Here is a 12,506-nt window from a genome sequence, read left to right as displayed (position 1 = left end):
CATGTAAAAAAATATATGTTTTGAAAACTAGCATTAAACTGGATTCGATCCCGCAAAAGCAACACACGCGTGACTCTCTCCATCCTGATTCCCTACTCTTTGAGCCAACTAATATTTTACGCGAATCAATTAACTATTGTAGGCTACCATTAATTAATAACGTAGGCAACACCCAGGTAACATGTTGTCCAGGCTATCTGAAACAAGGGGTTGCCTCTCATCTACAACAACTGGTTACCTTGGGCTGCTACAGTCGTCAGTGCACTGTGCACAGTAGGCCTATGCTACTCTTTGTGGTTGATCAACTAAAAATAAAGGTAACACTCCAAAATAAGGTGCCATAATAAATAGCAAACTAGTAATTACCTAACCATTTGTTAATATTTGTTAATTGTTACTAAAATATCTCTTTGGCACAAGTTAATAGTTTTTTCATCATTAATTAAATATTAGTTGTTTGCATAAAATCTGCATGTTAATGTTTTAACAAATCTATTAACTAATAGTGTATTAATATGTGTTAATAGTTAACTAAATGTCTTTTTGGCACTAATTAACAGTTATTTCTTACATCATTTAAATGTTAAATGTTTATTTACAAACTATATATGCTAATATAAAAGTTAATGACATATTATTATTTATCTAGCTTTTCTGATTAGCTTTGTGGAGAATTTATGGAATTTATGGTTTATGGCTTTATGGTCTTGTGGGGTGTATAAGGCACCCTACTGTCAGTGGTTGGTTGTGTGACAGTTTGCGCACCTCTTCTTCCACTTCATCCTTATTGGATACCTTTGTGGTTGGCTGTCCTGTAATTGGTGACCCTCTGTCTAGTGTTTGAAAGTAGTGTAGGCTTTGCCTTTGAAAGTACTATTTGGTTGCTGCTTAAATTTAGTGAAATTCAGGGGAGGGGGGTGTAACAGAGTTAGAAATGTAGTTTAGTGTTTGTATGTGATTTTCGCCGTAATTAAGCAGCTTTATTGAGATTGGTGTTTTGGAGCCCCCTTTGGAGAAACGGTATACTGCAGCTCTGCTGCGTTTTGTCTTTGCGTTTTGGCCATAGCCGATCAGAAGTGGTATGCTTTGCATTGCGTAGGTTGACTGTATAAAGCTCTCCCCACTTTGTTTTATTTTTGTAACTGTAAAATGTTGTTTAAGTTGAAAACTTTGATATACCACCTGTATTATGTTACTTTACATGTATTGTTAAGATTTGGGTGCAATTCTAGCAACTTAGAGAACGTTTATTAATGTTTTCATTATGACCACGAGTTCATACACACTGAGTCTAACGTGACTAGCTGTAAACTCCGCCAGCAACTTTCCATGCATTCAGTGTAGTTTAGCTTAGTGTGCATGGAAAGTGCAACAACTGTTGTTTTGTGCACCTGAACATTCCATGTCGCATGTCTCCCTTGCTAGTAGGGCTGACAGTGATGGTATAGGAATGATGCATGCAATATAGCCCATTCAACTACTTGTTGTTTTGTTTTAACTTTTCCTAAAGGAATAAATGTGATAAGCCAGTTTTGGTCTCAGTCCCTTCACCACCTGACTAGTTATATATTACTAATATATTAATAACGCTTAACCAACTTTATTATAAGGGTCCCCCTTGAAAAAAGGGGACCCTTTTTTTCCTTGAAAAATTCCAATCAGGTTTTAGATCAAATCACAGTACAGAAACGGCTCTAGTAAAAATAGTCAATGATCTCAGACTAGCTACTGACTCAAACAAAGTCTCAATCCTTATTCTTCTGGATTTGAGTGCGGCATTTGACACCATTGATCAATAGCATCCTAATTCACCGCCTTGCGAAGTGGGTGGGTCTCTCTGATAATGCTCTAAACTGGTTTCAAACCTACATTACTGGCAGAGATTTTTATATCAGTCTAGTGCTCCCTCACTGCATGCCTAACCTCCATTAATCAGTGGATGAGCAAAAACTTTTTGAAACTAAATGATGACAAAACAGAGGTACTTCTGGTTGGACCAAAACTAAAGCGAGATATTATTCTTAGTAATCTGGGGAACTTGGCGCACCAGGTCAAACCAAAAGTAACAAGCCTCGGTGTCATCTTAGATGCAGAGTTAAGTTTTAAGCCCCATATCAGTAAAATTACTCAGACAGCCTATTTCCACTTGAGAAACATTGCCAAAGTGCGGCCCTTTTTAACTCGACAAGATGCAGAAAAACTAATTCACGCCTTTATCACTAGCAGGTTAGACTACTGCAGTGCACTTTTCACTGGTCTTCCCAAAAAACATCTAAAGAAATTGGCACTCATACAGAACTCTGCTGCTAGACTTTTAACTAAGACTAAGAAGAGAGAACACATCACCCCTGTGTTGGCTGAACTGCACTGGCTCCCTATTTCCTATAGAATTGATTTTAAGGTTATGTTAATTACTTACAAAGCTCTGAATGGCATAACACCTTCATATATCTCTGAGCTTTTAATATCTTATCAATCACAAAGGAAACTTAGATCATCCAATTCTAATCTTTTAATCGTACCCAAAGTGCTCCACAAACAAAGTGGAGAAGCTGCGTTTATCCATTATGCCCCCAAACTATGGAACACCCTGCCTCTGTACATCAAGCAGGCGAGTTCAGTAAATATTTTTAAAAAAGATCTGAAAACATACCTGTACAGGAAAGCTTTTAGTTAACTCATCTTATCCTGTAGACTACTTTTTCAGATTATTCTACATCTGTTACTACTGGAGGGCGCAGCCAGCCAGAAGCAGATGGGCTCCCCCTATTAAGTCAGGTTCTGCTCAAGGTTTCTTCCTGGAATATGGGAGTTTTTCCTTGCCACAGTTGCCATATGGTGTGCTTGTGGGGGGTAAGAGGGTTAAGGCTGCCAGTCTTATGACGTCATTTTCTATATTTTTGATATGTTGCTGAGTAGATCATAAACAGCCCCAGCAATGAAGAAAAGTGATTGATAATGACTGACTGACTATTATTGTGTTACATGCTTCAAATGTAAAGCACTTTGAGCTGCATTCTGTGTAAAAAAGGTGCTATACAAATAAAGCTTATTATTATTATTATTATTATTATTATTATTACTGATAGTTATATATTACTAATATATTAATTAAGCTTAACCAACTTTATTATGAGGGGCCCCACGCTTATAGCTATATACTACTAATATATTAATTAAGCTTAACCAACTTTATTGCAAGCGGTACCGGCGCCGACAACAGTGGCAGCATGTCAAGGTAGCTCCGTGTTTTTTTCTTGAATTTCCCCTTGGGGATCAATAAAGTATCTATTTATCTATCTATCTATCTATCTATTGTAAGGGTCCTATGGAGAGCGGTTCATATTGGGATAGGCAGAAGCACAGTTTAATAACAATTAGTTAAATAATAATAAGTCATTAACGTTTCTATTAACATATAGTTTGCAAATAAACATTTAACATTTAAATGATGCAAGATATAACTGTTAATTAGTGCCAAAAAGACATTTAGTTAACTATTAACACATATTAATACAATATTAGTTAATAGATTTGCTAAAACATTAACATACAGATTTTATGCAAACAACTAATATTTAATTAATGATTTAAAAACTATTAACTTGTGCCAAATATATATAGCGCAAGCTCTCTCCCCTGTGCATGAAGCTGTCTGCGTGTTGTAGGCTAGATTTGCGTGAGTTCTTTCTATCTGCTTTACTTTTGTGAGTTGCGACCACCTAGGCTATGTTATAGACGTTCTATGAGGTACCAGTGTTTAGCTGTGTCACAAAACGATAAGCTTTGTCAGACCACTTTTAAAATGATATTCAGGGCTATATACATTTTAAACATTCGGGGCTGAAGACCCAACAAAGCCTTGCGTTAATTCTTCAGGTGGGAAGTGTCAGGAATTTTCATACGAGAGACGCTCTCATTGGTGGTTAGTATATGAAGTAGGGAATTGACAGCAACATATCCAATCACATTATGAGAGATGCTGAATTTAACATAAACTGCAATGTTTGATTTTAAATTAATGTAAATTTAGCGAGGACTGTAAGCTGGTACACGTGGGTGCTCGATGTTTTCAGTGGGTGCCGAGAGACGGAGCACCCACGGTATCGGGCGCCTATGACAAAGCGATCTCAAGGGTTGCATCCATTACAAACAAACATGCAATGTGAACGTCTGGGATTGGGGAGAGCACTAAATACTCTTCTGAATAAGCAAAAAGTCAAACCTTTAAATGAAAAACACTCTTTAATAATCAAAAAAATAAACGCTTTTGATTCAGCGCTATAACTCCGTGATAACAGGAAGGCAGCTGAGCAACGGAGGTTAATATGCTCTATATTTTGTCCAAATGATGTCTGTCTATCATCGTTGCACTCGGAGAAAACCAGAATGTTTAATTTGTCCTGCGTTTCTTCTACGGCTGCAAACGGGATTCACTCGCCGTTAACCAAATATTTCTTTATTAGGGCAGGCATATTTCTGGCTATTAAATTATTTCTAAACCAGTCTGCTAAAGTCTGTAGTGAAGTCTGTGTAGGGTTTTCCAGCTCCATTTCTTTTTACGAGACACCTGCTCACTTGAGACCTCTGCCGGTTGTTGCAGCGTCGTTGCAGCGTCACTGGAAAAATACAAATTAAAGTCGCGTGATGCCGCGTGATCCCGCACGCGGACCGCGAGGGAAGCTGGCCAAGTCAAAGCACTGTCCACTGTATAACATCAGTTATATACAATGTCTATTTTCTGTATTATGCAAGATTTAAGTTTAAAAAAATATATAATTTTGGTCCGTCTCAAAGTTCTTGTCAACTCTGTTATAAAACTGCTTAAAATCTACACAGACTTCACAGAGAGATGTCAATTCCTCTGACAGGAAACTTTAGAAAGGCAGTGACATATGTTAAGCTTCTTCTCTCATTAATTTAAACAAAATGTTGAGGATACACCAAAAGTAGATTAATTATCAGTCAACTCTTTTATTGTGTTATTAGAGTGAAACACTCACTCAATTTTTAAAAAAACAATAATATGATTAAAAGCCATTAAATTCTGGTTTTATACATATCATGCAGTAACTAGTTTGAGGTTATGATGTGGAGCTAAGCCACAAAATTATGGGAAATGTCAACTCTGTTATTGTCAACTCTGTTAATTTTGTGGTAATTTTGCATAGATTAATGATGACAGAGTTGACAATGATGTGCTGTGAACTCTTGTTTTCAACAGCTTTTAATGAGAGTGTCAACTCTGTTAATTTAAGATTTTGCTCTTAAAATGATGGCTAAATATGTTTTTTTTTTGTTGTTGTTTCAAATGTATATCAGAAGATGTGTTACAACTAATATTTTTACCACATGATTTCTTTTTTAAACTATATTATGTAAAAGCTATTTTTTTTGCTCCGTGCTAATTTTTTGCTATTTTTTTGCTGGAAGCCAGTGCAGGGACATAAGGGGCAGCTGTGGCCTACTGGTTAGCGCTTCGGACTTGTAACCGGAGGGTTGCCGGTTCGAACCCCGACCAGTAGGCACGGCTACTTGAGCAAGGCACCTAACCCCTCACTGCTCCCCGAGTGCCGCTGTTGTTGCAGGCAGCTCACTGCGCCGGGATTAGTGTGTGCTTCACCACCCTTCATATTCCAACACAATTATATTCCTATTTTAAATTATTGACTTTTTTATGTCATATTTTCATTTCTTGATTTTGTTTTTTAAATTTAATATGAATTGCATGAACAATGCACGGATTGAAACGGATTAAAAAATACAGTAGCAATTTAAAAAATACAGCAGCAATTTAAAAAAATATGGGCATACCTTCAAACAGACACAGATATTGCTCACCTAACCCTTCACTTTCCATGTTTCTTTCCTTCATTCATAATAATCACCTCTGAAATAAGAACATCATTGTTTCTGTCATGCATGGAGATCTTTCACTGTAATGCACTCAGCTGTGGAGGCCTCTGAAAGATTTTGTCAATCACATACAGTACTTGAATGTTGGGCTGTACATGTGGGGCTGCTCTAATTTTGTTCTCTCCCTTGATCACAGGGCTGTGTGTGTGCCCTTCATCCTTTTCTCTATCTGCTCACTGCTTGGAAAACCCAGGGGATGTAAGCCTGTCTGTGTTTCACTTTCTATCTCTGTCCTTATTGAAATGCTCACTTGAAATATAATTTAATGTTACTTAATATAACCTTATTTTGAGAAGGAGCCAGTTTTTTTTTTTTTAAAGTCTCTATTTCTAATATTTTACATATTGAAATCTGGGTTTCTTTCAGAACATGTCAGCACCCCCTGCCTGCCATTACCCACTGGTAATACCTCTCCTTCGACATCTGCTGCTATTCCACAGAGTGAGACCTGAATATATTAACAAATATATTTTGTTGATGTAATGGAAATAAGGTGCCTGAAGTCAAAACCAGGGGAAAATATCTGATCGTCTTTGCAGAGAAAATGACATGAGTTGTTGTTTTTCAAGAGGAATTCCAGAGCACTATCAGCTTGTTTTGACTGACACAGTGCCAGTGCTGTGTTAGTGCATAATCAAGAACTGGCTCCACGCATTTCAATCATGAAATAATCTACTGAATTTATAGGTCCCAAAGTTGCCAACGGTGGCTATAGCAAGCAGTGTAGGGGTCGTTACACATTACTCACTACTGTAAAAATTTTAATCCCATTACATTACCTCTTTACTCTCTATGGAGTACTCTTTACATTACTTTAGTGTTACTGTTTTGAAATGTTTCTATGGACACTGTTATTGATAGCATTCCCTTCATGCGTTAGGTTTAGAGTTAACTGTAGTTTTTTGTAAATTTAATGACCTTGTGTGAAACATTAGTTTTTCGGGAAACAAATGAGTTCACTAGAAAATATTGCTAGAAGTTTGCCAATGTTGGCCGCTAAATGCAAACCTTCAGCAAAGTTCTGGCAACAATGAGGAGTTTGCCACTAGTGGCAAATGTGTTCGCCAGTGATTCGCCTAATTTGCATATGACATTGCTGCAAATTTGCTGCAACATTGCCAAAAGGAAATCGTTTGCCAGAAACCTAATTTGCATGTGAAAATATGACCTTGCCGCAAATTTGCGGCAACTGTTTGGCAGAAACCTGGAATTTCTGTAAGGGCATAATCTAGCCTATTAGGTGTAATATATAAAAGAAACCAACCTAACATGGCTAGAGTAGCCTAGCCTATGAATATATTTAATATGATTCATACATATTTATCTTTACTCCAGATGCCATACCAGGTTGCGATATTGAAACATGTCTTACAGATTATGATTATTGCTTTGTCTTGCTGAATGATACCTTCAAATTTGCAAACAAGGCACCTACTACTTGCAAAATTTGTGCAAATTTAAAGGAGAATTCCGGTGTGATATTGACCTAAAGTGTATTGAAACATGATACCGAGTGTGAACGTATGTCTCATAGCCCATCTCGGCTTGTCCTCTGCACTCCAAAATCTGGCGCTAGTTAGCCGATGCTACCAACAGCTTTTTCAATAGTGGTGCTTCGGCGTCGGGCTAGCCATGCAAATAAATCACTGTCATCATCTGTTTTACACCCATTTACGAGGCTCAATGTATCTCCACACTTCATTGGTAGACTTCCGAGGGCCCTGACATTTAAAACGAGACATTGAGAACTTTGAAAAAGCACTGGTAGTTTACTTACAAGACGATTTATACAGACAGTATCTTCGAAGTTTAGCGCTTGCAGCCATCTTGAATTTAGTCACGATAAGTCGAGCAACGAGTAAGAATGAACAGGTATGATAAGGGATCAGATTCCAAAAATAATTCAGTGGAAATGCATGGATTCCAGTTTCTTCCAGTAGCAGCAACTGGAATTCATGCATTTCCACTGGAATCCATGCATTTCCACTGAATTATTTTTATACTAGTTGCAATATTCTCCTGAACAGAGGTGTCGCTGTTGTGAAAAGGCTATCGCTACCTACGTTACACATTAGAAGAAGCAGTCAGTAGCATTGGCGTCAATGGCAGTAAAAAACACTAGCTAGCCTTTGTGATGGTACTTTAGACTTCGGTTGCTGCTATTCATAACTACCATCATTACCATTTAGTTCCCAAGGTGTGTGCAGATAGATAGATAGATGGATATAAAGATAGATACTTTAGTCATCCCGAGGGAAACATTTTAGTTAGCTGGCTAGCTAGCTAGCAGCTGGCTGAGTTTGTGTAATTTCCTAAAGCGGAAAGAGATTTTGTTCAGGTCTTAGTAGATATCCTTTGGTTGAAAATAAATATTTTCTATTCTTTCATCTTAATTCCATGTGTTGCGTCTCACTGGTAACTTTGTTAACTTATCCAGCAAACTAGTAAAAATTCACGACTGTAACAAAACAGTCCTCCAAACTGCAACCTCAAACTAGTCCATCTTCCGTATTCCGGTTTGGTACGCTCAGCTGAAAAAAATAGAGTGGTGCGCTACCCGGCCAAAATCCTGGCACGCCAGAGAGATCTACGTCATTTTGACGTCACATTGTCGCACTACTGGTCAGGAGTGGCGAGTATGTAAGACGCATAAGCTGCTGAAGTGCTGTTAGGTCGCAGCAAATTAACTTCAGAAATAATACATTTAAGATCACGATATTCAGACCGGCCCATCCTCCCGAAGCTCCCAATTAGCCACTCCGGGCCTGTACTAGCATAATTAGTACGTGTTGCACAATGCTTGCACACAGTCGCAGTTCTATACCATTTTCTAAATCCAAAATGTTCGCACACACCAGACTTATGCAACGCTGGTGCATCCTCCAACTCCAGGCTATCATTATCGCTCTCACTTGCCATTTCTACATATGATCTGCAGCACTCCACACCTCCACTTTCACATGAAAGGAAAAAAAAACTGTAATGGGCATGAGGCTACATTACGCATGCCATGAACCGTCAAAACCGTACGATGCACAGATGCTCCAAACTGAGACAAGTGAACCGAACGGTTCGGATTTTCTTTCATGAACCATGCCACCCCCTAATTTTAATATCAGCCTTAAATAATTAACTTGCTTTCCAAATCAAATAATCAAAAGTTGGCCATAACATGCTTTTGAATAGATATTTCTACCAGCATGCTTCAGGTGACATGGATGCAGACACAAGGTACTGTTCCTTAATACAAAGGCTGACATAAGATGCATGATCATATCATAGCCTTTCACATTGTAGCCTTTTCCAAAACTTTATAAATCCATTTTTGTAAACATTAATAAGTCATGTAATTTAATTGTGTTTTTAGGTAGTATCAATATAAGTGCTGTTGTGTTGTTTTGATTGAGTAAATAACAATTACCCAATTGCAGTTCCGAAAACAAAATATTAAAAAATATATTCATGAAAATGTATTAAAATGGAGGATATAGTGTTTTGGAGCCAAACTCTTCGTATATGGCCCTTACACTGACCAAGATAACAGCTTAGCAGTAAAGTAACACTGAAAATGGCCTAGACGGCAAAGTTATACTTATATCTGATATATTACACTGGGTAGCCTACTATTAATTTAAATAGCCCCTTTCCCCTTTTTGTGGGAGGGTGTGATAGCCTACTGTAGACTTTCAAAAATCTTTTCAAAGTCTTCTGATATATCATACTTGCCTTTTTTCTTGTTGCACTTTCACCAAGGGGAAATTTCTATCAAATCAAAACAGGGAAAATTAAAAAGAAAATAAAGTCTAAACTTGTTTTTGATTATTTCTTTTGTATTTAATGTGTCATAGGTAGTTTGTTTTTAAATAGGGGGAACATCTATTAAAATTATGAATCAGGTTTGGTGTAGAAAAAATCAGAGATTTCTTTTTAAGCCATATCGCCCAGCCCTACCTGGAAGCATCTTTAATAGTGACAGATGATTTTGAAGGCCAGTCTCAAAAAAGTGATCCCCTAATCCTAACTTTTACCAGCACATCTTTTTACAGAGGGGAGGGGACACTTGGTCAAATCACTTCCCCATTCAGAAAATCAGACCATGCGGCATTATTCCTTATGCCCAGATACAGGCAGAAACCAAAGCGTGAACCCCCAGCCATGCGAGAGATCGCGCTCTGGGGTGCATTTCCCAAAAGGATAGTTGCTAACTACAATGCATCTTCTGTGGTAGCGTCACTGGCAAATCTGAGTTAACAGTATTTGAGTCACACGTTACAGATAGGCTATGTTAACGATACGGAAATACGGTGTTGATATTCTGCCATATTTCGGTCACATTTTACTGAAGTGCCCTTGAGCAAGGCTCCTAACCCTCACTGCTCCCCGAGCGCCGCTCTTGTTGCAGGCAGCTCACTGCGCCGGGATTAGTGCATGTTTCACCTCACTGTGTTCACTGTGTGCTGAGTGTGTTTCACTAATTCACGGATTGGGATAAATGCAGAGACCAAATTTCCCTCACGGGATCAAAAGAGTATATACTGTATACTTATACTTATACTTATTATATAAGTTATTTGTGTGTGTGTGTGTGTGTGTGTGTGTTTGTGTATGTAGGTGTGTTTGTATGTGTAGGTGCATGTGTGTGAGGGTGTGTGTGTGTGTTTGTGTGTTTGTGTGTGTGTCGTGTGTACGCATGTATGTGTGTGTGCATGTGTAGTGTGTGTGGGTGTTTACGTGTCTTTGTGTACATGTATGTGTGTTTTTATGTGTGTGTGTATGTGTGTGTGTGCCTTTATGTATGTGTACATAAATAAAGCAAATCAGGGAATCACTTACCCTTTGCGATAAGTGCCATGGGCACCAACAACCATGGTGAGTCAGGACCTCAATTTAACGTTCATGCAAAGGAAAACATCTCATGCAGTACAGTGTCCCTGTCACTGCAATAGGACATGGGGATTGATATTTGTGTGGTGGCTTTTGGCCACAGGGAAGAGTGCCACCTACTGGCCAGCCACCAACACCACTTCCAGCAGGAACCTACTCTTCCAAGGAGGTCTCTTATCCAAGTAATAACTAAGCCTGCTTAGCTTCAGTAATTCAGCAAAGTCACGGTATCTGCTGGTCTGGCTGCTGGTTGAAAACAAAAGGTGAAAGGCATACATGATTCTAACTGTCTCACTGAATTGCATTATGCACACTCAATTCTCACTGGTATCTGCTAGACAACAAGTACCTAAACATGATTAGTTCATAGATTTCACATATAAAATACATTTTATACAACCCCACCCCCATCTTGCCTGTTCATAATTCTGAGAAATTATTGAATATTGTCCATGTGGGCATGTACGTGTTTATGTTTCAGTTGGGCATGACAGTGACAGAAGTCTGCCATTGAACATGCTCTCCTGCCTGGTGTGTTGTGTAAGGGTCTTTGCAGTCCATGGCAGACAAGATTTTGTTCAGGGTCCTTTTCTCAGCCAACCACAGAGCCAGCTTTCCACACTGTCTAGGAACCCTAGAAAAGTTCTGTTTATTGGAATGGATAGGGGTTCTGAAGCCCACCCCACCCCCCACTCCAGTCCAAAAGTAGTTAGTTATGTAAATAATAACCTTGGGAAGAAGCCAAATGGATAACTTGAAGTCTTTTTCGATTCTCCCCATAGGTCCGCTGGCCACAAGTGAGGTGTGAGTCATATCTCCTAGTGTGTGCTAGGGAGCGCCTGGGAATGTCATTGCTGGTGTAAAGTCTCCCGAGCTAAAGCTGTTATTCACACAACAAAGGACTGATGATGTTCTTCAGCACCTCTCAAGGATATGTCAAGTTTTGCTAAGCAGGCAACTATAAGTGATTAACTTGAAGTAAACAGAACTATAGTGACACATTTCTACGGAGGACCTCTTAGCACTGAAATAATCTGTGTGTGATAAACTGTTGTTCTTCTATAGCCATAGAACAATTCCTGCTTGTGTTTTAGTTCTGTTTAATTTATCTCTACTAGAGTGCCATTATAGTTTTCTGTGATAAAACTCTAATTTTAAGGTCCACTCTGATGGGTGGCATGAATCATGTTTAAGAAAAAATTAAATATGAACGTTTTCATTGATATTTCTATTTTGAAATACGGGTGATAAACTCGTTGTCGAAGTCCCTCAGGGCCAGATGTACTAACGCTTTTGCGCCCACTTCAAGCGTATTTGTTTTGCAACGTGCATGTAAAATCATTGCAAAGTATGTACAAACAGGCTGCAATAATGATAAAGCGCAAACTGCCTTTGTGGGAGCTGAAAATGGCACATTGCGTTTTTCGTGTCATGCATATGCATTCATGGGAGGATCCAGGGGAAAGTGGGAGTTTAGCGTAAAGAAATGGGAGGGGAAGCGTAAAGAGCGCCTAATTATGTATTCCACGATATGTAAAAAGACTGCTCGTGAAAGTGCACGTCTATTCTGCGCCTAAATACTTCCGCCTTGTAAAAGCAGGTGTTAATCCAAATTGCAGTTCAATGCGTCAATAAGAGAACCTTTCAAAGACAACAGAATCGTTATTTAGAGCACCAGTTTTGTAAGTATTTGTAGGCTACTATCA

At 38.6% G+C, this 12,506-nt stretch overlaps 1 protein-coding gene across 5 annotated transcripts in view; it reads left to right on the top strand.

Annotated features, from left to right (window-relative positions):
- Positions 1–12,140, top strand: part of LOC125291179 (myotonin-protein kinase) — a 164,637-nt gene extending 152,497 nt beyond the window's left edge. The window contains exons 13-15 of one of the 5 annotated variants that reach the window (XM_048237786.1): positions 6,053–6,114; positions 6,283–6,318; positions 11,583–12,140. In XM_048237786.1, the coding sequence (XP_048093743.1) occupies positions 6,053–6,114; positions 6,283–6,318; positions 11,583–11,663 (179 nt within the window). In that variant the 3' untranslated portion in view covers positions 11,664–12,140. Of the gene's footprint in view, positions 1–6,052; positions 6,115–6,282; positions 6,358–11,582 lie in introns of all 5 variants that reach the window. The other 4 variants (XM_048237785.1, XM_048237788.1, XM_048237787.1 and 1 more) reach the window with 4 other exon arrangements.
- The last annotated feature ends 366 nt before the right edge of the window (positions 12,141–12,506 follow it).

This window comes from Alosa alosa, chromosome 2 (assembly GCF_017589495.1).
Source record: "Alosa alosa isolate M-15738 ecotype Scorff River chromosome 2, AALO_Geno_1.1, whole genome shotgun sequence".
Taxonomy (NCBI): domain Eukaryota; kingdom Metazoa; phylum Chordata; class Actinopteri; order Clupeiformes; family Clupeidae; genus Alosa; species Alosa alosa.
This window is presented reverse-complemented; position numbering and strand designations above follow the sequence as displayed.